Genomic DNA, 26,186 nt, shown 5'->3' with positions numbered 1-26,186 from the left:
GGACAAAAAAGGGTTGAAGAAGAAAGGGAAGACAGGGATTGCGGCCGATAAAGGGACAATAGGAAGAGCTTGAAGGGAAAAGGAGTATGGTTAAGAAGGGTTCAATCAACAAGTGGTTCAACCTCGTCCTTGTTGAGAGTCTGGTACTCCAGAGTTTTTTCATAATATATAGGGCATTGCAGTACAACAGGCATGTGTGTTCTGGTCACCGGAATCCGGAACGGGAACTGATTTCCAGCGTATGACAACGTAGGAGGTTTTCTGTGAATGGATTGGGACTTGGAATGTCATGTGAAACAATTATTAGAAGGGATAACGTACTGTATATCGATCAATTAATCAATCAAATGTTATTTTATTCAAGTAGTTGCATATAAAATACAAGCTTCACAACATTGAATCGTCACAATCAATAATAAACACAGAAAATACAATAGTGCTAGGAGGAGACGTCAAAGAAAAAACACTGCCTCTAGGAGCACCCCCTGGAAGAAATCTATTGATTTCAGTTGATTAAAGGAAATTTTTATTTCGTAACTAGTAGTTCAGTGAACAGTGGACCTCGCGCTCAGTGAGTTACATTGACCTGTTGTTATGTTTTCTCAAAAATTAATAAATAATTTATCAATTAAAAATGTCTAGAAAAAATCCTAAATAAACATAGAGCTTTCTGTCCTATATCGTACCGTGACGTGTCATCCCGGAATGTGAGTGTGAGCGCTGTTATAAGGTCTGGCTGCAACTGTCTACAACGTTGATGGAAAGATACAATTTTCAAGATGCTCGATGTTTTTGAACGGGTAGTATTATAGTCAACTCTCTACTAACGTTAATGGAGAGATAATTGTGTTTATAATTTATGTTTATAATTTATTGTAATGACTTCCTGATTGTAATAATTATGATTCAATCTATCATTGACATTTGTAATGCAATTGATGTTCTCAATTAGCTGCTGCAATAAAGTATATTGACTTTGACTTGACTTTGACTTTGATACATTTTCAAAATGTTCGATGCTTTTGAACGGGTAGTATTATAGTCCACTAGACAGCTGATTTATGATGAATAATTCATAAGACCTCACTTCGCTCGGTCAATAATTCTATGATGTGTAATTTTCTTCCCTCATCCCTCAAGACATCCACACATAGGATATAATATAATATACATCCATATTAGGATAAATAATATGAGTAATAATTATGTCTAAAGTTACTTTCTCTTGTGAAAGCTGTTTTTGAAGTGGATTATGTTTAATGAATTTCTAAGTTTCAATTTTAGAATAGCAAACTCTATTTCTCTTTGGTTTCTCTATAGAAACCTTGTTTCTCTATGGTTAAACTTACTGTCTGAATTTATTCTCAATAATTATTATTGTTCTGTATTATAGTACCATTTATATTCACTGGCCTGAATGTCGAATTGTCATATCATGTCTGGTCTGAAACAGTTTTTCTGTTCTACTGATGTCAAGAGAGAAATTTCTGGATCTTGTACTACCCACTATATTAGTACATATACGCGTTATATTGAGACTATTCTATTAGTAATCACAAGTAATACCACTTATATCTGTTCCATTGAGTCCCAATATGATCAGATTATTACTATCATCCAGTCTGCTACACCATTGTCACTATGAACAGTTAACAGTTGAGTGAGATGTATATAATACGATTCGACCATGAAAATGGTCATCTCATACCATGAACTACTGGATATTACGCCCTTGTTGGTCCAATTCTATCACTATCACTGCCGGTTTATAAGGTATAACTGTATATTGTTGCTATTCTATCAGTGCTGGAGTATGTGGTATTACTATACTGTGATTGCTTGCGTATAGGGTATAACTGTAGCTTATTACAATTCTATCACTGCTGGAGTATAGGGTATTACTATACTGTGATTGCTAGCGTATAGGGTATAACTGTAGCTTATTACAATTCTATCAGTGCTTATAACTATAGCTTGTTCCAGGATAGCGTATTACTACTGTAACGGAAAAGGAAATGTGCCTATTCGACAAGAGAACCCTCCCATCCCTCGGAACCCCCCTAAACCCAACAGAACCCTCTAAAACGGTCGGCAATATGACCAGTTGAACTGAATCAATATCAGAAACCCCTGATCCATGCAGTGCTCCAAACCCCTTGAATAGCCTGGCAACGGACCATTCTATTCTAACCTGAGCCATTTAGGATATTGTGTTTATTCGCACATCCGAAATATTGATAACATTCACTCGAGATATACAACGGTGCTGCTTTGATTACTGTATCACCTACACCCCTACACAATACATAGACCATATATATATATATATTATATATATATATATATATATATATATATATATGCATCGTCTACATGACTGTTGTATCACTATATTATTTGTAACTATAAACTTCTAGGTATTGTCCAAATATATGTATAGACTGCATGACTATTGTAGCACTATATCATTTGTAACTAGGCCTATATACTTCTCAGTACTGACTTATATATTACTATATTGATTGAAACTATATATGTATATTATAAAGATGGTTTGTAACAAATAACATCTTTGGAAGAAATAGCAGGAAAAATTGGACTGAAGATTTCTTACGAATAAACGAACTTCATGATAACTGATCCTTTGTGTATAAATAAAATTAATATTAACGGAACTCTTATTGATATTGTGGACAGTTTTAGATATCTAGAGAGACCCTCACATATAATCTTAGTGAGAAGGCCTCATGGAAGGACAGAATTTCAAAGCTTTCCAAGGGACAGCATGTAACTAGAGACACTTATAAGAGAAAAAGTCTTTCCATTCATACAAAACTGAAACACTACAAGGCAGTTCTAAGATCACAAGCAATGTATTGCAGTGAAACACTTTTCAATATTGATGGAAATGGAATTAAAGAAACTATAAGAAGAAAGACGGATTCTTAGAACCTGTATAAACAAAAAACATGTAGTTGACAACTAGTTCAGACTCCTTCCAAGAGATTTATAGAGAAATCGAACCAATAACTGAGGCAATGCGCAAAAAGAGAATTTCTTCCTTTGGACATATTCTCAGAACCCCAGCGGATCGATTGTTAAGAAGACTTATTGAAAAATTCATGAGTGCGAAAACAGACAGAGCCAAAATTCCTTGGCTTGTGGAAAAAAATACATATCAGAGCTAAATTTAACTATTGACGATGTCAAAAATCGCACAAAAATCTATAGGAAAAATAACCATCACTGACAGAAAGAGGATCTTATCTATAAAAACAATTAGGAGAGGGCAACAGGTTTGTTCAGATGAATATTGAGAAAAGAAATATCTGACAGAATGAAAAGATACTGGGAAGAAAGGAAGAGAATTGAAGCGAATAAACGAAGAAAGAGGACTAACCAGAGACTACAGTGATCCTATGTGGTCATCAAATTGAAAAAAAGATGGTTTGTATTAGATGGTTTGATAACGATGTTCTTCTCGGCATCGACTATTGTAGTCTATAACTATATTTATTTATTTTATTTATTTACAATGTAAATGACTCTAATGTAATAACATTGGTAGATAAAATAATAAGGTAGTCCTTGTGCTATTTTTCTTCCAAATTTATGGGTGACTAAGTCCAAGATAAGGTTAGAATTTCACGTGTACAATTTTTATAAAATTATAGTCCAAAATATATTCATAGTAGATATATACTGCTCGCTTGACAATTCTATAACTGAATTGTTTTGTGACAATACATCCTGCTCAACATTTACTATTGTATATACATAAATATTTAGCACATAGTAGTCACTTTGAAGATTTATGATAATAATATAATGGAAACGAAAACACAATAATTATAAAACGGTAATACTGATAAACCTTCTAAATGTCCAAGAAATATTTCCAAATTCTTCCAGAGAGATATTTCCCTGATTCTTTATCAATCCTGAGGACTACATCAGTTTTCAAGATTGGTAAAGGCAGCTCAAATGCCAAAATACCACTGATAAAAAAAATCAAGCTCCTCAGTAGTGTTTTTTACTCTATATTTGTGTTTTGTATTCTGTATTCTATGTAAATTATATCATTATCATGAATACTCATTATATTACATATACTTAATATATACATGATTAGACAACCTGATTATTGTATAAATGATTATAGGAGTCAAACGAATATAACCTCATTAATCATAACCTCTTTTCGGAATTTAAAAATAATATTATCAAAATTTGGGAGAGAAATAGTACAAGGAGTATCCTTAGTTTTTCTCTCACAATCAGTGCTTTCTTGTGAAAATTAGAATAATAATAATAATAATAATAATAATAATAATAATAATAATGAATAATATAAATTGAGTTCTCATGAGAGTTCTACATGACTATTGTATAGAGTATGTATCTTATTATAGAAGTCTGTGATTATATTGTGTTGACAATATAAGTACAAGTTTCACAACATGGCGACTGTATACAACATGACTACATAGGCTCTGCTTGGTCTGAGTCACAGTATGATCAATTGAGTATTCATCACAGTTGAATAGATCTATTTATGCTACACTGTACTGGGTGATAACATAATGTGCTTGGTGCTTATATCGATCATATTAATTTGTTGCATTAATATTGTATGTTCAGTTGGGCTACTCCACGGTATTATAGAAGGGCAAAACCGTGCATAATACATTTCCAAAGACATTAATAGGACATGATTAAACGGTGAGTTAGAACGTAACTCCAAATACAAAAGCTATAGTACGTATAGTACAGTACCAACCAATTTAAATATAAAACTAGTATTAGTAAACTAGTACTAGTATATAAATAGTTGACCGAGCGAAGTGAGGTCTAAGATTCAAGTCGAAGGTTTGGCATTTCTCTTAATGTTTAAATGTTTATAAGTTAAAATGTTTAAATATTTATATGTTGCGCATTCACGGTGAAACGCGGTAATAGATTTTCATGAAATTTGACAGGTATGTTCCTTTTTTGATTGCGCGTCGTCGTATATACAAGGGTTTTGGAAATTTGGCATTTCAAGGATAATAAAAGGGAAAGGAGCCTCCTTCATACGCCAATATTAGAGTAAAAATCAGACTATAGAGTTATTCATCATAAATCAGTTGACAAGTGATTACACAGATGTGTTGAGAAGCCAGTCTATTGCTGTATTTCCATAAGGTCTATAGTTTCAATCAGGTACTTGTGGATGAGAATATTGCGTGAGGTCTACTATTCACAGAACGACTAGTTCTATTTTACTAGTATATATTTGTATATTTTACAGTTTAGTATATTTTTTCTGATCTATGAGTTCTCTCATTGTCATATCTCATGTGCAATTGAATTTGGTGTCCAATGCAACCGGTCACAAGTTCATATCTTTAATGGCTATTGAGATAATGTTTGCAAGAATTGTGCACAATTCAGTACAATTCATGAAATATCTCAGGAATTACTGAAATATCTCAATAACCATTGACTAAATAGTTTCATTGTGGCATCAATTTGTTCTAAAACGGTCAAATCTTGAGTACAATTCAATTCTGAGTTCAATGCAACCAGTCCCAATTTAATTCCTTCAAAGGTTCTTGAGATATTTGAAAAAAGGGCACAATTCTGTTTGATTCATGAAATATCTGAGAAATTATTGAATTATTGTAATATCACATGCTCTGATCAATTTTTCATTTCACTAATAAATAAATAATTTTCACTGATAAATAATAGCCTAGTTATAATTAATAAATAATAAATAATAAGACCTGAATAAACTACAGTCAAACCACAGCCTCAACAACCAATGACTCATCACCCAATTGACTCGCCCATCTTGACTCTCCAATCCGTCCCCTCACTCACATGACACCTCCCCTTGTCAAAATCTTCCCTCGCGTAAAGGTTAGCTTTATTTACTCAGGTGATAGTTCCCTATCACTTCCATTCATGGTCATTTCTTGATGGATGTACCTCATCCCCAAGCACACACTCACTCTCTCTCTCTCTCTCTCTTCTCTCTCTAGGTGAAAATAAAGGCAGCTATTCTATTCTATTCTATTCTATTCTCCCTCTTCTCTCTCTTCTCTCTATTCTTATCTCTCACACTTATTCAATCTCTCCCATTCTATCTCACTGGCTATCACACTCTCTTTCTCACTGTCACTCTCTCTCCTCTCTCTCACACTTCCTTTCTCACTCTCACTCTCTCTCTACCACTCACTCTCTCCAGAGTGAGTGGTAGAGAGAGAGTGAGAGTGATTTGGTAGAGAGTTAGTGGGAAGGATATTTTTAATATTCTTTCCGAAGAATGGACATTGATATGTCCAAAGCTCCGCCAATTTATGTAGATGCATAACAATATAATAATTATCTATAGTTATTATTACAAATTGCTTTTTCATATCATATAAAGTTCAATAATTATTTTCTTAGTCTATATTATGTAAATTCATCTATAATTTTGCTGTATTGTAAGCTATTGTATATAAGTGTATAAGCCAGTATTGTAATCTACATAAATAAAGTACTCAATCAATCAATCTTCTCTCTATTCTTATCTCCCACACTTATTCAATCTCTCATTCTATCTCACTGGCTATCACACTCTCTTTCTCACTGTCACTCTCTCTCCTCTCTCACACTTCCTTTCTCACTCTCACTCTCTCTCTCTCTCTCTCTCTCTCTTCTCTCTATTCTTATCTCCCACACTTATTCAATCTCTCATTCTATCTCACTGGCTATCACACTCTCTTTCTCACTGTCACTCTCTCTCCTCTCTCTCACACTTCCTTTCTCACTCTCACTCTCTCTCTCTCTCTCTCTCTCTCTCTCTCTCTCTCTCTCTCTCTCTCTCTCTCTCTCTCTCTCTCTCTCTCTCTCTCTCTCTCTCTCTCTCTCTCTCTCTTCTCTCTATTCTTATCTCCCACACTTATTCAATCTCTCCCATTCTATCTCACTGGCTATCACACTCTCTTTCTCACTGTCACTCTCTCTCCTCTCTCTCACACTTCCTTTCTCACTCTCACTCTCTCTCTACCACTCACTCTCTCCAGAGTGAGTGGTAGAGAGAGAGTGAGAGTGATTTGGTAGAGAGTTAGTGGGAAGGATATTTTTAATATTCTTTCCGAAGAATGGACATTGATATGTCCAAAGCTCCGCCAATTTATGTAGATGCATAACAATATAATAATTATCTATAGTTATTATTACAAATTGCTTTTTCATATCATATAAAGTTCAATAATTATTTTCTTAGTCTATATTATGTAAATTCATCTATAATTTTGCTGTATTGTAAGCTATTGTATATAAGTGTATAAGCCAGTATATATTGTAATCTACATAAATAAAGTACTCAATCAATCAATCTTCTCTCTATTCTTATCTCCCACACTTATTCAATCTCTCATTCTATCTCACTGGCTATCACACTCTCTTTCTCACTGTCACTCTCTCTCCTCTCTCACACTTCCTTTCTCACTCTCACTCTCACTCTCTCTCACTCACTCTCTCTCATTCTATCTCACTGGCTATCACACTCTCTTTCTCACTGTCACTCTTTCTCCTCTCTCTCACACTTCCTTTCTCACTCACCCCTCTCTCTCTCACTCATTCTCTCTCATTCTATCTCACTGGCTATCACACTCTCTTTCTCACTGTCACTCTCTCTCCTCTCTCTCACACTTCCTTTCTCACTCTCACTCTCTCTCACTCACTCTCTCTCATTCTATCTCACTGGCTATCACACTCTCTTTCTCACTGTCACTCTCTCTCCTCTCTCTCACACTTCCTTTCTCACTCTCACTCTCTCTCTCTCTCTCTCTCTCTCTTCTCTCTATTCTTATCTCCCACACTTATTCAATCTCTCATTCTATCTCACTGGCTATCACACTCTCTTTCTCACTGTCACTCTCTCTCCTCTCTCTCACACTTCCTTTCTCACTCTCACTCTCTCTCTCTCTCTCTCACTCATTCTCTTACTCTGAATCACTGTCGTTCTCTCTCACTCAGTCTCACTCCCTCCCTTACATATTCTCTTTCTCTCTCACCCCTCAAACAAGGACAAATAGGTCGGCCGATAACTTATCTTCTGGCATAGCATAGAGCAAACTTTGTTTGCCAACTGCGAAAGATTAGGATTAATGTGGTCGTCGTGTATTAGCAGTGTATTGGGAAGGCGAGCAGCTTCCGTTTAGGTCCGTATAGTGGGCTTATATGGGTCGCCTGTGTCAACACACGATCGGTGCGGTGCCTTTCTCAAGGTTGTCGGGGTGATGATTTGAAGGCTTCACACATGTAGAGTGAATCTTGTACTGAGTCAATGGTGTAGCGGCTATAAATTTTGTAATTGCGTGTGTGGACGCTGAGTGTACACCAGACTGATTGATTCACTACAAGATTCAATACAATTGTCGGAATCGCGGGAGGCCTAAACGCTCGCTCACCCTTGATTCTTCTAATGACAAATTGTATTGTGATGAAATTTTTATAAGTACAAATTGTATTGTGATGAAATTTTTATAAGTAGTGTAGCGATCGCTAAACACTGAATACGGATACCTTAAAATTATTACCTGTGAAGAATGAGCATACAAAATCATACAGGTCGAGCAAAAATCCCGATGTAGATAATTTACGGGACTGCGTCTCTAATAAGTTCTGAAGGATTAAAATACGGTATTTGAACCAAATATCGTTCAGAATATACTTCGAGAACAGAGTCTTGTCGGGTTTTAAGCTCTATTGTAGGAATTTATATGATCTATGGCTGCCTCTGCTGTACAATTGATGCATTCGCTCCTAAGTCGAGGTAGGTAACAGATAAAAGCTGATATATGAGCAGGTAAGGACAAAGAATAAATATCTCGATCTGACCCCACTCGCTACATCCACTTAGACCTGTTCCAATATCCAGCTTAATTCAATTATTCCAATGATCGTATTCGATCGGTTCTTGATGATATAGAACGTATCAGACACAATAATTGACAGGCTTAAGAAATAATCGAACTCAGAAAGCGAATTAACAAAACTGAAATATATTACAATAAAATATGTAATCATACAGTGCAGATTCAGAATTTGATTTACAGGTTGATAATAATTTAGCATTAACAGAATAGTTAAAAATTTCTTGTGCTTGCATGATACCATGCGTGATTCGACAGAATTTTACAATTGATAAAATTGAACAGTTTTGAAAAAATAGTGAAAAAATGAATTATAAAATATTTTTAAAAATGCTCGGGGTCGTGGTTCAGGCAGCGGAGGATAGTTAATCAACTACAAATTCTTATAAATTAAATATGAATAAATTCTAGACTCTTAAATGCTAAAGCGCTTGTCGGCGTGGCCAATAATTTAACGAAGAAAAATTTATGTTTTTCTGCACTGAAATATTTTCGAAGCGTAGATTGGGGCCCCTTATGACTTATAACTCACGTGAAATTCCTTGGTCGTCGTGGTTTTCTTCTTTAGATCAAAAAATCGTTTGATCGGCGGCAATCCAGGCTTCGGTTTCAGCACGTGGGGAATTTTAATTTAAATATCTCCTTCACCGAATTAATTAAGGGATAATTTACTTTAAGCTTTTAAATTTATCGATTGATGAGAACAGAAATTTACGAATAACAAATAAATTGGCCTAAAATATCGGCTCACAAATAGAACATTTAAAATCGAACAAGAAATTTTCACAAATAGGTCTTTGGTAACTATAAAAAGAGATCTGCACGGTGAGGATTTCAAAAGGGAAGTGCTGCTCTTTTCTCTAAGCTTTTAGGCTAGACCTTGCTTCTCAGAATCTCAATGTAATAATTTGCATAAAAATTTGCCATTGGTAGAACGCTTGTGACGTAAACATGACGTCAGTGGCAAGTAGTAGAATACAATTCCTTTAATTACAATAATAATTTAATTTATGTAATTCTTAAAACTGCTTAATCTTCTAGACATAGTTCCTCTCATACAATGTACACGTGCTAGTGTAACTGATAAGGCAGGGTTGGTGTCTGATAATAGATTAACATGTGTTGCTTTCAAACGATCACCGTCTTGGTGCTATTTCTATGCACTGTGATTGGCTTAGACCTGCCATAGAGATTTAATTACCATGTGGTTCAGTTGAATTAAATTATTAATAAATTAATATTCTTGTACAATTTTTATTAGGTTTGAGATTATTATAATTAATTTCTGCCATTTTATCAATAATATAATTTCATGCTATGACCTATTTAGTTACAATAAGACCTGACATATAATATAATTTCTTAAATAATAAATAATTTCAACAATAATACATACATTTTATTTTTTATTTGAAATTCTTGATCCTTTATTGATAGTTTTATAATTTTTAGGAATGATATTTTACCTTGCATGAAAACCGGCATGACATTTGACAATGCTTTGAATCAGTCAGCTGCGTTCGAACTGTTTTAAAAACATCTGATCGATAGTAAACAAAGTGTAACCTCAAAATCAGTGAGCGATTCATAAATAATTTGTGCTTTATTCGCAAAATAATTATAATTTTATTGAATAATTTTCCTAGAAAAATATTCAGTACAGAACGGTACTCTTATCTAATATACAGTTATTGATAAGTAAGCTTTATCGCTCGGTCGCTAACTATTCCTTTAGCAAATTCTTTCATTTTAAAAGGTAATCACAATTTTTCTCTCTTTTCATGAGATCTATTTGAAAGATTCATCACACAAAAGCCCCCAGGATATTTTAAATAGGTAATTGGGAGACGAGTCGAAACAATGACTATTTGAAAAATCCGATATTGTGATGAATACACTATTTCATCTCCTTACTTCTACGAAAACTCAACACTTAACACTAAAAACAATATATCGTGCACTTTTGGCTACGAGAAAATAAATAATTGATTGTTCCTTCCATTGGATACAATCGAAATACAATAATTAATGAGGTCTCTTTGGATCCTTCATTAAAACAACTCCACAACTTCCATTCACGGGTGGCTTATGAGCAGACCCATAACTATAACAAATATACAAGATTTCACATATTACTTCTTAAGATTTGAACAGTATTTGCAACAAATATAGACTTTCATCATTTTTTCATAGTTATTACAGGTTTCGACTCTTTGGTTTGGCTTTTACATAAATTGGGTGAGAGTGTGATTTTACTTCGGTGACTTGACAATCGTCTACCGTTTGACTCGAGCAATTTCTTATTTGCGCTTAGTACGTTGCGTACAAACAGGGTTACACTTGAAATGGCTTTCTTGATTTTTATCAATGTTGGTTACAAATATTAAGTCCTTAAGATTATATTTATCAATTTGAATTTCAATTCATGATCTTTTGATGCAACAGTAATAAATTTCACATTTGAAGGTAAGAATTTCATTTTCTTTGGAGTTTTTTAGAGATACATTCATATAACACAGAACATGCGCATTTCGTGCAAATTAACATAAATATATATTTTTTTTGTTTGTGTTTTTTACTTATAATTCCACATTAAATAATGGGTTACAATAATTAACTAACGATATTGCTTTGATTCTATTAACATTGACTCTAGGATTTCGTACACATTGGTTGGTGGGACGAAGAAAATTATCGAACAGGCTTTGGTTCTGAATAGATTTTTCTATTGATTCTGTATTTCAAGGTTAGATTTACACATTTTTTCAAATAAACTTTGTTTATTTTCTTTCCTCCTATTCACTGCTAATTTCATGTTATTTCTAATTTATAATTATTTTCCGTGGATACTATAATTCTTGTTTCTATTTTTCAGTTGTGCATATGATACCAGGCGATTGTTTCGGTGATGACTCTGACACGAGGTGGATGGCTTGATCAGGTTGGTAAATTCTTGAAGTTGTTTTCAGTTTTATTTCTTGATTTAAAGTTGATTTCAATTCTTCCCTTTGAAGTGAATTGTTGTTTATTAGATGAGTTGAAATTTGTTATTGGTTAGGCTCTTCGGTAGGGTTTTACATTTATTACGTTTTCCCACCAGTGATTATTGGCGTTCTCGGAATCTTGAATCTTGACGGTGTTGTGCTGTGAAACGTCGGTCACTCGATGCGGTCCTGTGTAAAGATGGAAGAATTTTTTAGTTAACTTGCCCAGGGCATCTGAAGATTTATGTGCTTTTACCAGTACTTCATCTCCGACTTCATATTTGAATTTCTTTGTAGCCTTGTCATGGTATTTTTTCCTTTGTTTTGCGGATTTGTCTAACCTATTGCGAACCAGTTGGTATAAGTTTGGGTTAGGTTTATCCGGATTTGGAAACTTGATTAGGCTCTGAATAAATGATTCGTTTCTTGTGCCAAATATAATTTCGTGGGGAGTGTACCCGGTACTGTCACTTACACAGTTATTAATGCAGTGTTCTAGGAACGGTACATATTTGACCCATTGTTGATGACGGTGACTGCTATATGCCCTCATAAATCTTGAAATTTCTTTCATTTTTCTTTCCACTGGGTTTGCACTGGGAGTGTACGCCGAGACTCTTGACGTTTTAATGCCGGCTTGTTCTAAAATTTGTTTCCACTTGGCACTGCAAAAATAGGTTGCATTGTCTGACAATATGCGCTGTGGTTTACCAACTTCATTGGTCCATCTTTCGGTGATGCATCTGGCTAATTTTTCACCAGTGATTTTACCAATAGGGAAGAACATTGTATATTTTGAGAACAAGCAGGTTAGGACAAAAATAAAGCGTTTTTGGTGTATAGACTGAGGTAGTGGCCCATAGATGTCAGCTGATATTAATTCAAGTGGTTGTGAGGGTAAAATAGGTATCATTTCTCCTGCTATGTGAAAACGATTATGCTTTGTTTTTTGACAGATGTCGCAGGCTCTTATTAACTGTGTAACCTTTTTGTTCAATCCTTTGAAGTAACAACACGTTTTCAGGGCATGTATTGTTTTCTTTATACCAAAGTGACCAATTCGTTCATGTGTTTCCAAAATTACGTCCTTTTCTAGGGTGTGTGGTATGACTAGATGCCAAAAATCGGAGTTTTTATTAGCCTTATAAAACAAATGGTCGTTGAACACAGTGTAGCGTTGTAGGTACTGGTGCTCTTTTACTGGAGGGTTGGATAACTTGCGAATGAGATCTGTGATTTTGTTGTCCGTTGATTGTGCGTTTTTAAATTTTTCAGATGTGAGGAGTTCGGTGTGCAGGAGCGGCGATATATTGAAGGGTAACGGCACTGGTTGATCTTCGGCTACATAGCATTGGAATGTCGTCTCATTTGCATAGGTGTCACTTCCTTCTCTGGACAAGAAATCAGCAGTTTGATTTCGTTTACCTGGCAGGTGAGTGAGTTCTAGATCAAATTCTTGTAATAACAGAAACCATCTAGACAGTCGGTTGTTGGTTAACTTGGCTGTTTTGAAGAAAGTCAGGGCCTTATGGTCTGTGTTAACAAAAATCTTTTGGCCTAACAACAACGTTCTATATTTCTTGCATACTTCGACAATGCTTAGTAGTTCTTTTTCCGTGACTGTGTACTTCTTCTGGGCTGCATTCATAGTTTTGCTAAAAAATGCTATGACTCCTTTTTCTCCTTTCTCATCATATTGAAAAATTTCCGCACCTAAGGCGTAATCCGATGCGTCAACATTTATATGAAAAGGTTGGTTGAGATTTGGATGATTCAATATAACAGCCTTCAAAAAAGCATCCTTCAACTGGTTGAAAATTTCATCTTCCTTGAGCCCCCATATCCATGGTTTAGAGGATGATAAAACATGACTCAGTTGTGCCGTATAATGAGACATCTGTTTGTTAAAGCGGCGATAGAATTGTAGGAAACCAATAAAACGTTGAAGCTGTTTACGACTTGATGGAGATGGAAAGTTTTTTATAGCTGCTAATTTATCAATGTCCTGCATGATACCTTTATCAGTTATGATGTGCCCGAGGTATTTGACTTTCTTGGCAAAAAATTCACATTTTGATAATTTTAACTTCATACCACATTTTATTAGTCTACCGAATACTACATCAAGGTGTTGAATATGCTCTGCCACACTCTGTGATGAAATAATTGCATCATCAACGTAAAGAGCACAAAAATCTGAAATGTCTTCACCAATTGATTGTCTTAGGCAGCGTATAAATATAGCCATTGCGTTTCTGATCCCAAAGGCAAGTCGGGTGAACCTGAGATTTCGGCCGTTGAAGAGGAAGGACAGGTAATCTCGAGATTCTTCGGCCACTTGTACCTGCCAATATCCGGCGCTGAGGTCGACGGTGGAGTATATGGTCTTGCCATGGAACGTCTGCAACACCTGATCGATCTGGGCGGGAGCTTCACGGTCGTCGTCGAGAATCATGTTCAGCTGGCGGGCGTCGAGACAGAGTCGGGTGGAGCCGTCCTTCTTCGAAACGCAGGTAATAGGCAAACTATAATGCGATGTGGATGGTTCGATAATGCCTAGTCTTTCCATCCTATCTATTTCGGCAGCTGCTGCTTGACGGTGCGCAAAAGGGATGGGATAAGATTTTCTATAATACGACTCATGTGGTTTGACCTCTAATTTACACTGAAAATGATTTGCCAATCCCGGCTGTTCTGAAAATACTGCACGATTTTTTATGAACATTTCTTTCATGGATTGTTTGATTGCGAGCCCCCATTCAGAATTGTTATCAATCTCATTCAGTAACTTTTCCATCAGAATGTCAGTATCATCTGGTGTTTCATTTTCCAAGCTGTAGTCATCCACTGAATCATGACTCATCATTTCACTTTCTTCACCTTCTCTGTATTGCACCTTGTATTCTTTTTCAGGAATGTAGTCTTCAACCATGTGATATCTCACTACTCGTACGTCTCCCGCATTGGCCTTTAATACTATCTGAGTATTGATACTAGTCCGGTTGCTATTGTCAGTTAACTGTAGTTCGAGATTTTTGAAATTTATGTTTGAGTTATAATGGGCTAAGAAATCAGCACCAATAATAATGTGTGGTCCATTTGCAGGTAATACCAGGAAGGAGTATGGGAAGCACTTTCCTTCGACTTGGATCTCCAGGAGGCATTGTTTAGATATTCGGAGACGACGTCCTGGTGTGACACCTGATAGGTAGGTTGAGGTTAACGGTAATGTGGCTATTTCTGTTATGTTTTTCAGGCGGGAATAAGAATCATTCTGGATTAAGCTAACTTGTGATCCAGTATCTATGAGAGCTTTGAATTGTAGGCTGGCTATTTGTATGGTTATATAGGTTTGAAAATGTTCATGTATTTCTTGGATGCTGGAGTTTTCTTCTTCTAGCAAGGTTTCTCTGATGTTATTATATAGCGTGGTAAGGCATGTAGGTTCTTTTCCTGTATCTGGAGCAGTGGGGTTGTCTAGATTTTCCATTCCATTCATTTTTGCAGGTTGAGTAGGCTTAAACCGTATAGAGCGGCAACGACGGTAGACTCCTCTGAGTTTCGGTTTCTTGCCTTGGACTATTTCGACTGGCGGGAGTGACGGATCAATATTTTCAGTTGGCGGTTGTTCCTCTGCTAATGGATTATCATTTCTCTCCGTGTGTAGACAGGCGATGGACGACTGTGGTGGGTGATTTCCATATAGTCAGATTTTCTGCGGCGTTGATGACCCTTGTGTTTTCTCAGCCATATCCGATTTTCTTCCCTGATTTTCGTTGGGCGTCGTTTGATGCTGATTTGCGCTCGCATTTCCCATCCGGTTATAGTTGTTGTTCCGGCTATGCGCGGCGTTGTTGGAGTATTGGTTACGGTGTTGGTTTATACGGTCTCGTCCGTCATGGTAGTACGCGTTTCTCCTGTTTGTGTCAGACTGCTGGTTGTGGTTCTGGAAATTCCTCCTATTTTCTGGTTGGTTTTCCTTATTTAATCGCTGTTGAAAATTTGTGTTGCGATCCTGGTTATTTGCAGAATTAAAGGGACGACGTGCGTTAGAAAAGGGAGAAGTATTTTGTTGGGGTTGGTGATCTTGATGCGGATGCTCTTGTCGCACAGTGAAGTTGTAATCTTCGCGATGTACTGCTTGGATTTCATGGAGATGATTTTCCAATTCTTTGATGGTCTTAACATGACTAGTCGCTAGTGCCATCTGTACGGGGTAAGGCAGCTTCCGGATAATGATCTGAGTGAGTGCTAACTCGGCAAAAGGTGTATCCAGTTGTGAATTTTGGTATCTGATGTTTGATACGAAGGCGGTGCATGTTTGGCCATTTCGAGGTGAATATTTGCAGGATACGATATCAGATAATATAACTCGCTGTCGATCTTGTCCCCAATATTGCTCTAGGAAAGCATCTATGAATTCGGATAAACTATTAAATTCGGCGGCGCGTCCGTGAAGGAAAAGTAATGGTTCTCCAGACAACAGAGTAAATAATTTGAATTTCCATATGGGCCAGGGTGTGGGGGTAAGTTCTTGAACAGATCTCAGTTGTTCGACGAAGGGTTTTGGGGGCATAGACGCCGGAGTGTCATCAAAATGTCCTAGGTTTTGAAAAATTGTGGTGGTGTTGTACGACTCTGAGGGCGGTGACAGTTCTAGATTGGCTCGAGAGTGACTTATGCGGGTTTCCATCTGAGTGATTCGGGTATCCGTCTGCTCAAATCTTTTTCGGACCTCGGCATCAACACTCTTCCTTTGCTCAGCGGCAGTATCACACCGTCTATGTAGGTCGCTGTATTGTATAGTTAAGCTGTCCACCTGAGAGCTAATAGCAGTTTGCTTTTCATTCAGGGTGTTAACATGGCTCTTCAAATTTGTTATATTGGATGTAATGGTTCAAGTTGCCCTTCTACTCGCCGTATAATGTCCTCGTGTTCATTTTGACATGTAGAGATTTGTTCATTTAGTTTGGCCTGCACGCTCTGAGTTATCTGCTCTCCTGCTTTGGTGCAATGCTGTTTGGCTTGCTCAACTACTTTCTCTTTCAGAGTATCCATCTCCACGCGTATGTGTTCTTTTAAGGTGACCTCGACGTTGACTACCTTCGTATGCATATCTTGTGATATCTGATCCAATCGGTTATTTGTTTCTGCAATGGATTTATCTAGACGCTCAGTTAATTTTTTGATGGTTTTATCTGTGTCACGGAATGCTACATCCATCCGCTGACTCAATTTCTCCAAACCCTGTTCGCTTACCTTCTTTGCTTCTTGAACTTCCATTTTTAATTCTTCCTTTGCCTGTTTGTTATCTTCCTTTAATTGTTTGTTGTCTTCCTTTAATTCTTCCTTTGTTTGGTCGCTTTTTTCATTTAAGTTTTTTATTTCTGCATTTGTTTTATTTATTGCTTCATTGGTTTTCCTTATTTCTTTCAGGATGAGGGTCCAGTCAACGGCGGGAGCGGGTGCATGGTTATCGGTTAGCCGCTGGTTTTTTATCCGAGCAACGGTGCGAGAAATGGGAGTTCCTGTTTCTGAGACGTCATCGACTGAGTGCTCTTCTGATGTTTCATCCTCCGGCTCTTGGGCTACCAACGTATCCTCCACCAGAATGCAGCTCTCCTCCACCTGCGTCGAAGATAAATCATCCAGTACATTGGGATGGAAATCGGCGGATGCGGCGGCAGATGCGGATGGCGGCGAACAATCGGGTGAGATGTCTTCGGTGTCCGACAGACTTGGATTGACCTGGTCGTTTCCTGCCATAGTTTGCGGAAAAATAGCGCAACGAAAGTGTGCAGTGAATAAACGTGAAAGTGTTGTGATATATAAAATAATTAATAAGAAATCCAATAGAAATTGTGATAGCTTCGTAGTGAGTGAAATACGGAAAAAGTGGTTTAGCAATGTGTTCAGTGATAAAATGAGTCAAGTTAGCAATATCGTTAACATAAAAATGACAAGGACACACAGGATACACAGTGAACACTTATGCGGTAATACAGGTACGCCTCTTATAATTTATTATTACTATTATTATAAATATCTTACTTTTATAATTTCTTGCCGCAATTCAATATATAGGCTAGTGTTCTTTGCACAATTTTATATAAAAGGGGCAGTGTTTTGTTTGAATTATTCCGCAATATATCCGTGATTTAATTTTACTTCCCTCTTTATGTTTTAAAAACTTTTAAAAATGTAAATAACTTCAATCCTCTTTTCTGTAAATATTTATAAATTGTTTCAATATAGACCTAATATTCTTCAAATAATATGACCTTTCTTATGATATCTCTTATACCTATGACTTATAGTACGACCAATTTTCGAATAACACAATAATAAAATTCTGAGTTCGATTTTTTCTCTAAAAATTCATCAATCGATAAATTTCTTTTCTGTTCAAAAATTGGGTATGGTACGACTTGTTATTTTATATAACAGTGAACAGTTAATACTAAATTCGAAGAAATTCACAACCATGAATTTTTCACAAATTTTCCCGTTGTCAGCGCTATAGTATACTGAGCAACTAAATAATCCTCGTAGTCGATTATCCACCTCTTCAATGCCTATCACTGTTGGGCGCCAAATCATGTGGAGCGTGATTTGAAGGCTTCACACATGTAGAGTGAATCTTGTACTGAGTCAATGGTGTAGCGGCTATAAATTTTGTAATTGCGTGTGTGGACGCTGAGTGTACACCAGACTGATTGATTCACTACAAGATTCAATACAATTGTCGGAATCGCGGGAGGCCTAAACGCTCGCTCACCCTTGATTCTTCTAATGACAAATTGTATTGTGATGAAATTTTTATAAGTAGTGTAGCGATCGCTAAACACTGAATACGGATACCTTAAAATTATTACCTGTGAAGAATGAGCATACAAAATCATACAGGTCGAGCAAAAATCCCGATGTAGCTAATTTACGGGACTGCGTCTCTAATAAGTTCTGAAGGATTAAAATACGGTATTTGAACCAAATATCGTTCAGAATATATTTCGAGAACAGAGTCTTGTCGGGTTTTAAGCTCTATTGTAGGAATTTATATGATCTATGGCTGCCTCTGCTGTACAATTGATGCATTCGCTCCTAAGTCGAGGTAGGTAACAGATAAAAGCTGATATATGAGCAGGTAAGGACAAAGAATAAATATCTCGATCTGACCCCACTCGCTACATCCACTTAGACCTGTTCCAATATCCAGCTTAATTCAATTATTCCAATGATCGTATTCGATCGGTTCTTGATGATATAGAACGTATCAGACACAATAATTGACAGGCTTAAGAAATAATCGAACTCAGAAAGCGAATTAACAAAACTGAAATATATTACAATAAAATATGTAATCATACAGTGCAGGTTCAGAATTTGATTTACAGGTTGATAATAATTTAGCATTAACAGAATAGTTAAAAATTTCTTGTGCTTGCATGATACCATGCGTGATTCAACAGAATTTTACAATTGATAAAATTGAACAGTTTTGAAAAAATAGTGAAAAAATGAATTATAAAATATTTTTAAAAATGCTCGGGGTCGTGGTTCAGGCAGCGGAGGATAGTTAATCAACTACAAATTCTTATAAATTAAATATGAATAAATTCTAGGCTCTTAAATGCTAAAGCGCTTGTCGGCGTGGCCAATAATTTAACGAAGAAAAATTTATGTTTTTCTGCACTGAAATATTTTCGAAGCGTAGATTGGGGCCCCTTATGACTTATAACTCACGTGAAATTCCTTGGTCGTCGTGGTTTTCTTCTTTAGATCAAAAATCGTTTGATCGGCGGCAATCCAGGCTTCGGTTTCAGCACGTGGGGAATTTTAATTTAAATATCTCCTTCACCGAATTAATTAAGGGATAATTTACTTTAAGCTTTTAAATTTATCGATTGATGAGAACAGAAATTTACGAATAACAAATAAATTGGCCTAAAATATCGGCTCACAAATAGAACATTTAAAATCGAACAAGAAATTTTCACAAATAGGTCTTTGGTAACTATAAAAAGAGATCTGCACGGTGAGGATTTCAAAAGGGAAGTGCTGCTCTTTTCTCTAAGCTTTTAGGCTAGACCTTGCTTCTCAGAATCTCAATGTAATAATTTGCATAAAAATTTGCCATTGGTAGAACGCTTGTGACGTAAACATGACGTCAGTGGCAAGTAGTAGAATACAATTCCTTTAATTACAATAATAATTTAATTTATGTAATTCTTAAAACTGCTTAATCTTCTAGACATAGTTCCTCTCATACAATGTACACGTGCTAGTGTAACTGATAAGGCAGGGTTGGTGTCTGATAATAGATTAACATGTGTTGCTTTCAAACGATCACCGTCTTGGTGCTATTTCTATGCACTGTGATTGGCTTAGACCTGCCATAGAGATTTAATTACCATGTGGTTCAGTTGAATTAAATTATTAATAAATTAATATTCTTGTACAATTTTTATTAGGTTTGAGATTATTATAATTAATTTCTGCCATTTTATCAATAATATAATTTCATGCTATGACCTATTTAGTTACAATAAGACCTGACGTATAATATAATTTCTTAAATAATAAATAATTTCAACAATAATACATACATTTTATTTTTTATTTGAAATTCTTGATCCTTTATTGATAGTTTTATAATTTTTAGGAATGATATTTTACCTTGCATGAAAACCGGCATGACATTTGACAATGCTTTGAATCAGTCAGCTGCGTTCGAACTGTTTTAAAAACATCTGATCGATAGTAAACAAAGTGTAACCTCAAAATCAGTGAGCGATTCATAAATAATTTGTGCTTTATTCGCAAAATAATTATAATTTTATTGAATAATTTTCCTAGAAAAATATTCAGTACAGAACGGTACTCTTATCTAATATACAGTTATTGATAAGTAAGCTTTATCGCTCGGTCGCTAACTATTCCTTTAGCAAATTCCTTCATTTTAAAAGGTAATCACAATTTTTCTCTCTTTTCATGAGATCTATTTGAAAAATTCATCACACTATCTATCTATCTAGCAATACAATTGTAATCAAACACTGCCATTATAAGGTGGACTCACTATGTTCGAGTATCATTTCAATATAATTTATTTTCATGAGTCTATTCTGTTACTTATTGTGAAGACACGATTCGCATTGTGTTGTGGGTACGTGAAGCAATTGCCGTTAGAATGGTTCATCAGATGAAATTGAAGCGTGTGTACAAGCAGAGATGACAGAAATTAACATAATAAATAATATTTATTTACTCTATGGTACAACGGACACATTGTAATTTGTCTATGCAGAGCACTGAGCCACTTACTTTAGCAAATTGGCCTAAACAATTTCAAACTGGAAAAATGAAAACTAGAAAACAAGCTTGGACTGAAAAAATGTTAGAGTATTCCCAAAAACATTCTGAAGTCCAACTAAATTGTAGTAGAAAAATCCTCGAAAGAAGAATAAAACTGGAAAGAATTACCAATAAAACCAAGGAGAAAACCAAAAAAAAAAAAAAAACAGCTCCACTGCTACTACCTTTTTTGATAACCACACATTAGCCTATCTGAACAGAACAGGTTCCTAATTAAATCATTGTTATTCAGATCCTTTGAAAGAAGCACTTGAGGCGCCTTTTTTATCATGAGAAGGACACCAATGATATGATGCTACTTCACACCATTCAACAAGCGGTTGGCTGCCTGTATCACAATCCCTACTAAATTAGTATTCAATTCAAACGAGGTAGGCTACACCTCTTTTATCTATTTCTTTTTTTTCTCCTGGCATTCATAATGATGATGTTGGGCGTTTGTAATTGGAAGATTGAGAGGTGTATCTGTTGGAGAGATGAATGGAGAACTATGAGGGAGATAAAACTGAGGAGAAAGAGGAAGAGCGAGAAGGAAAAGGAAAAAAATTAGAAAGAAATTGAGAAACAGACAAAAGGGAAAAAAGGAAAATAAAATTTCAATAAGAAGAATAATACTAATAAGGAGAATACAGAGGACCAGTAGAAGGAAGAAAAGAAGAGAAAGTAGGGGAAGAAAAATTAGAAGAGGGAGAAGAAGAAGAAGAAGAAGAAGAGAAGAAGAAGAAGAAGAAGAAGAAGAAGAAGAAGAAGAAAAAGGAGAGGAAGAAGAAGAAGAAGAAGAAAAAGAAGAAGAAAAAGAAGAAGAAGAAGAAAAAAGAGAGGAAGAAGAAGAAGAAGAAGAAGAAGAAGAAGAAGAAGAAGAAGAAGAAGAAGAAGAAGAAGAAGAAGAATATTATCATATTATCGAAACACTTTCTTGAAACAATGATTCATTTTGAACAGTTTTGAGATACCAGTTTCGGTTATTACACGATTATCAATCTCTAGTAATTCACTCTGTCATCGAACAAAAAAAGACAAAGCCACCAATATTATATAGTCATGAGAATCGTCAAACAAAAAATAGAGTAGTAATCAGCACTATATTATTATATTTCATCATAAATACTATTTCGAGATGGATATTTCCAACAACAATACAGATGGTCAAAAAGAGGATTTAATAAAATCATAATATAATATATGTTCATGAATGACATACTAGTTTAGCAGAATCAGTTCAACTAAATCTGTATTTTTTGTTTGTAAAATCGAATAATCGAGCTTGAAAATATTCTTAATTCCCAGATCACAATATACGGAGTGTCCCAGATAAGGTGTAAACCCCGGCTACCATAGATTCTACATGCAATTTGCAAAATGTTTAGTAAAATTTTCTCCTATCGACCTTCGTTTTCGAGATATATTGACTTTTCAATATTTTTCAAGTAGGCGTACTTCCAGTCATTAAATCGTCAATATCTCAAGAACCATTGGTCTTAAGTAAATTTTGAGGACATCGTTAAAAAGAGGACAAAATTTCACATTGATTTGATGTATAAAACATGCCAAAGTCGATTATTGAGAAATATTTTTTAGCGGTCAAAGTTGAAAAAGAGTGATTTTTGAAGTTTTTTTGAAAACTTCAGACACATTTTTCTCGATTTTTTTTCCAGGGTACGAAATAATTTTTTTTAACGCAAAAACTTTCTTTTTTGATTATCTTTCGAATGAGACCAAATACAGTTGTCTAGCTCAAATCCTCGAATCAGAATTTCAGTTTAAATTCGATTTTTTAATTAAAAACGAGACTTATCTTGTTTGAGTGTGAATAATTGTCTACAATTTGATAGCTTTGTGTCGAGTGATTGAGGGCGTAAAAATACTTTTTCTATAGGAAATTTGGCTGAGAAATTCAATGAAACTGGTTAGAAGTTCGTATCTGCAATTGTTATTGAGATACAAGTTGAAAAAAGTTCAAAGTCGAGTTAAAATCTAAACTTTTCAAACAGATTTTTCGGTCGATAATGATGTCTTTCCAGTCAATAGTCCAGTTTCCCAATTAGCATTCGATGAGGTCAGAACGAGGCCCAACGAAGTCATACGGGCAAGTGGGAGTATCTTGCAACGTAGTAGAAGGTGCAGAGAGAATAATGGAGGATATTTTGAATTTCGTTGAATACAGTATATCAATTTTATTTAATCAGTGGACAATGATTATTCATATGGACTATATCCACAATACTTCCAATTGATGTTAATGATTCATGATCATTTTTGAATAAAAATTTTAAAAAATTAACTAATTTATTTTTAACCTTCTAATATTCAATGTAGGCCTATGTTTAGGCTGGGACAGATAATAAGAGTTATTGAGAGCACAAAACAGGTAGGCCTATCATTAGGCCACAGAGAATACTACATGACATGATAATTATTATACTCAGGTATTTTTTATGGAAAATAAATGGATTTGATTTGATGCATTATAGTGGATAGAAAATATCCATTAGAGGATGAACTTTGTCACAGACTTAACACATGTTTTACCTAGGAATCACCAAGAAAGCTGTTTCTGAGGTGCTCTTCTTGAAAATTTACATTTTTTAACACTCTAGTTTTGAAATTTTTCTGTAAAAATTTATACTCATTCAATAGTTTATAAAATGGCAAAGCTTTTTCATTATTGGAAAAATAATATTGTTACTGTGAAAAAAAATCAAGAAAAAACTGTTTAAAAAGTTTAGATTTTAACTCGATTTGAACTTTTTTCAACTTGTATCTCAATAACAATTGCAGATACGAACTTCTAACCAGTTTCATTGAATTTCTCAGCCAAATTTCCTATAGAAAAAGTATTTTTACACCCTCAATCACTCGACACAAAGCTATCAAATTGTAGACAATTATTCACACTCAAACAAGATAAATCTCGTTTTTAATTAAAAAATTGAATTTAAACTGAAATTCTGATTCGAGGATTTGAGCTAGACAACTGTATTTGGTCTCATTCAAAAGATAATCGAAAAAGGAAGTTTTTGCGCTATAAAAATTATTTCGTACCCTCGAAAAAAAATCGAGAAAAATGTGTCTGAAGTTTTCAAAAAAACTTCAAAAATCACTCTTTTTCAACTTTGACAGCTAAAAAATATTTCTCAATAATCGACTTTGGCATGTTTTATACATCAAATCAATGTGAAATTTTGTCCTCTTTTCAAAGATGTCCTTAAAATTCACTTAAAACCAATGGTTCTTGAGATATTGACGATTCAATGACTGGAAGTACGCCTACTTGAAAAATCGATATATCTCGAAAACGAAGGTCGATAGGAGAAAATTTTACTGGAATTTTTTTGTTGCAAATTGCATGTAAAATCTATGGTAGCCGGGGTTTACACCTTATCTGGGACACCCTGTATATAATTATTAATGTATGAATTATCCACTTTGAATAGTAGAATATATAAATACAAAGAACCACTTGCACACCTCTATAATTTCTATTTTACATTACGTGATTAGATTCGGGAGTTTTTCCAAGTATCTCTGTCAAAATAGTTGAACAATGAAATATAAAATGATTTATCGTAGGCCAATGTTGGTGCATATTCTATCTATCAATGAATTCAACCCGAATTCTTTCCATGATTGGATGATTTCTCCCATGTTATTCTTCATTGGATGATCAGCCACTCAACTCAAGCGAACCGCAATATCCCTGCGACAAATGCCAAAATTTATTCAGGTGTTACAGAACTATCCTTCTTATATATTATTCTCCTCCTCTAATACTAATTCATTCTGTATTCCTTCTCCTTCTTATCCTCTCTCGCTCACTCTCTCTATCTTCTAACAAGCAGCAGGTGTTCAACGAGCAGACCGGAAGACTAGTTTCTTCTGTTATTATAAACCTGAGTAAAAAAAAATGAACCCTCTAGAAAAACAGACCAGCACTGTTGCAAAGACGAACAAGTTGATAGACTTTGGTTGCCTGGAAGCCGTTAAAAAAATGTCGGTTTGACAGGACTAACCCCCCCCACTAATCAAAATTATAACTACCTACTTCTCACTTTTCACTCCTTTTTCTTCTTCTTCTTCTTCTTGTTGTTCTTCTTTTTTTATTATTCTTCATTCTTTTTCAGTCCCTTCGTCGGTTCATTCCGAATTGCTGTCGGAAGATGGTTATTGCCTGGATAAGTAAGCTATAGGTATGTTATGAGGCTAGTATATTATAGGAGTATAATGTAAACCTTGGGTTGCCCTTCCATTTTTCCCATCAAATTTACTCTTTTGTTGGATTCAATAAGAGGAAGGAGAAACAGGCGTTAACCCGAAACTACTTCTGTTCCAAAATTCAATCATCAATCATTTTATTCAGTAAAATGCATCACAAAATTGGTCTTGCTAAACCTAAAAGATTTTACAGCAGGTGCCTACAAATGTTAAAATACATAAATAGAATGAATGATATTCTAACTTTAACAATAAACTAAGGAGGAACAAATTTTTTCATGAAACTAGGAGTTCAGGACTTAAAAAGGAGTATGAGGTATTAAATGGTCTAAGGATGTAGGGTATTGGGTTAATGGAAATTGGAAAAAAGGGGAAAAGTAGGAAAAATTGAATCTCCACAATACTTCTTCTACCATCACTTTCAACGCTTTCTAATCTTCACATAATTAACATCACTATATTGATTTTAGCCTTTTCATATAATATCAACGCCGGTTTTAATTCATCATTCACAATAATTCATTATATAACTTACTCCTCCATTCAATTATATTTCTCATTTTTGATTTTTCTGTAATACTGCCCAGAAAAATCTCTACTTCGTCTCGCCATCCATTATGAATCTTATTATCATCTGAGAAACTCACAAACTTTGTATTTAGATGCCAATTCTGTCATGATTTTCATCTATTTCAAATCTCTC

At 35.1% G+C, this 26,186-nt stretch overlaps 1 protein-coding gene across 1 annotated transcript in view; it reads left to right on the top strand.

Annotated features, from left to right (window-relative positions):
- The first annotated feature begins 12,605 nt into the window (after positions 1–12,605).
- LOC120350808 overlaps positions 12,606–26,186 on the top strand; it is a 59,758-nt gene continuing 46,177 nt past the window's right edge. The window contains exons 1-4 of the mRNA XM_039425680.1: positions 12,606–13,328; positions 14,164–14,409; positions 15,002–15,104; positions 17,333–17,828. Of these exons, the coding sequence (XP_039281614.1) occupies positions 13,253–13,328; positions 14,164–14,409; positions 15,002–15,104; positions 17,333–17,828 (921 nt within the window). The 5' untranslated portion in view covers positions 12,606–13,252. The remainder of the gene's footprint in view (positions 13,329–14,163; positions 14,410–15,001; positions 15,105–17,332; positions 17,829–26,186) is intronic.

This window comes from Nilaparvata lugens, chromosome 4, assembly GCF_014356525.2.
Source record: "Nilaparvata lugens isolate BPH chromosome 4, ASM1435652v1, whole genome shotgun sequence".
NCBI classification, from domain to species: domain Eukaryota; kingdom Metazoa; phylum Arthropoda; class Insecta; order Hemiptera; family Delphacidae; genus Nilaparvata; species Nilaparvata lugens.
The sequence above is the reverse complement of the archived record's forward strand: the minus strand, read 5'-3'. Positions and strand labels throughout refer to the sequence as shown.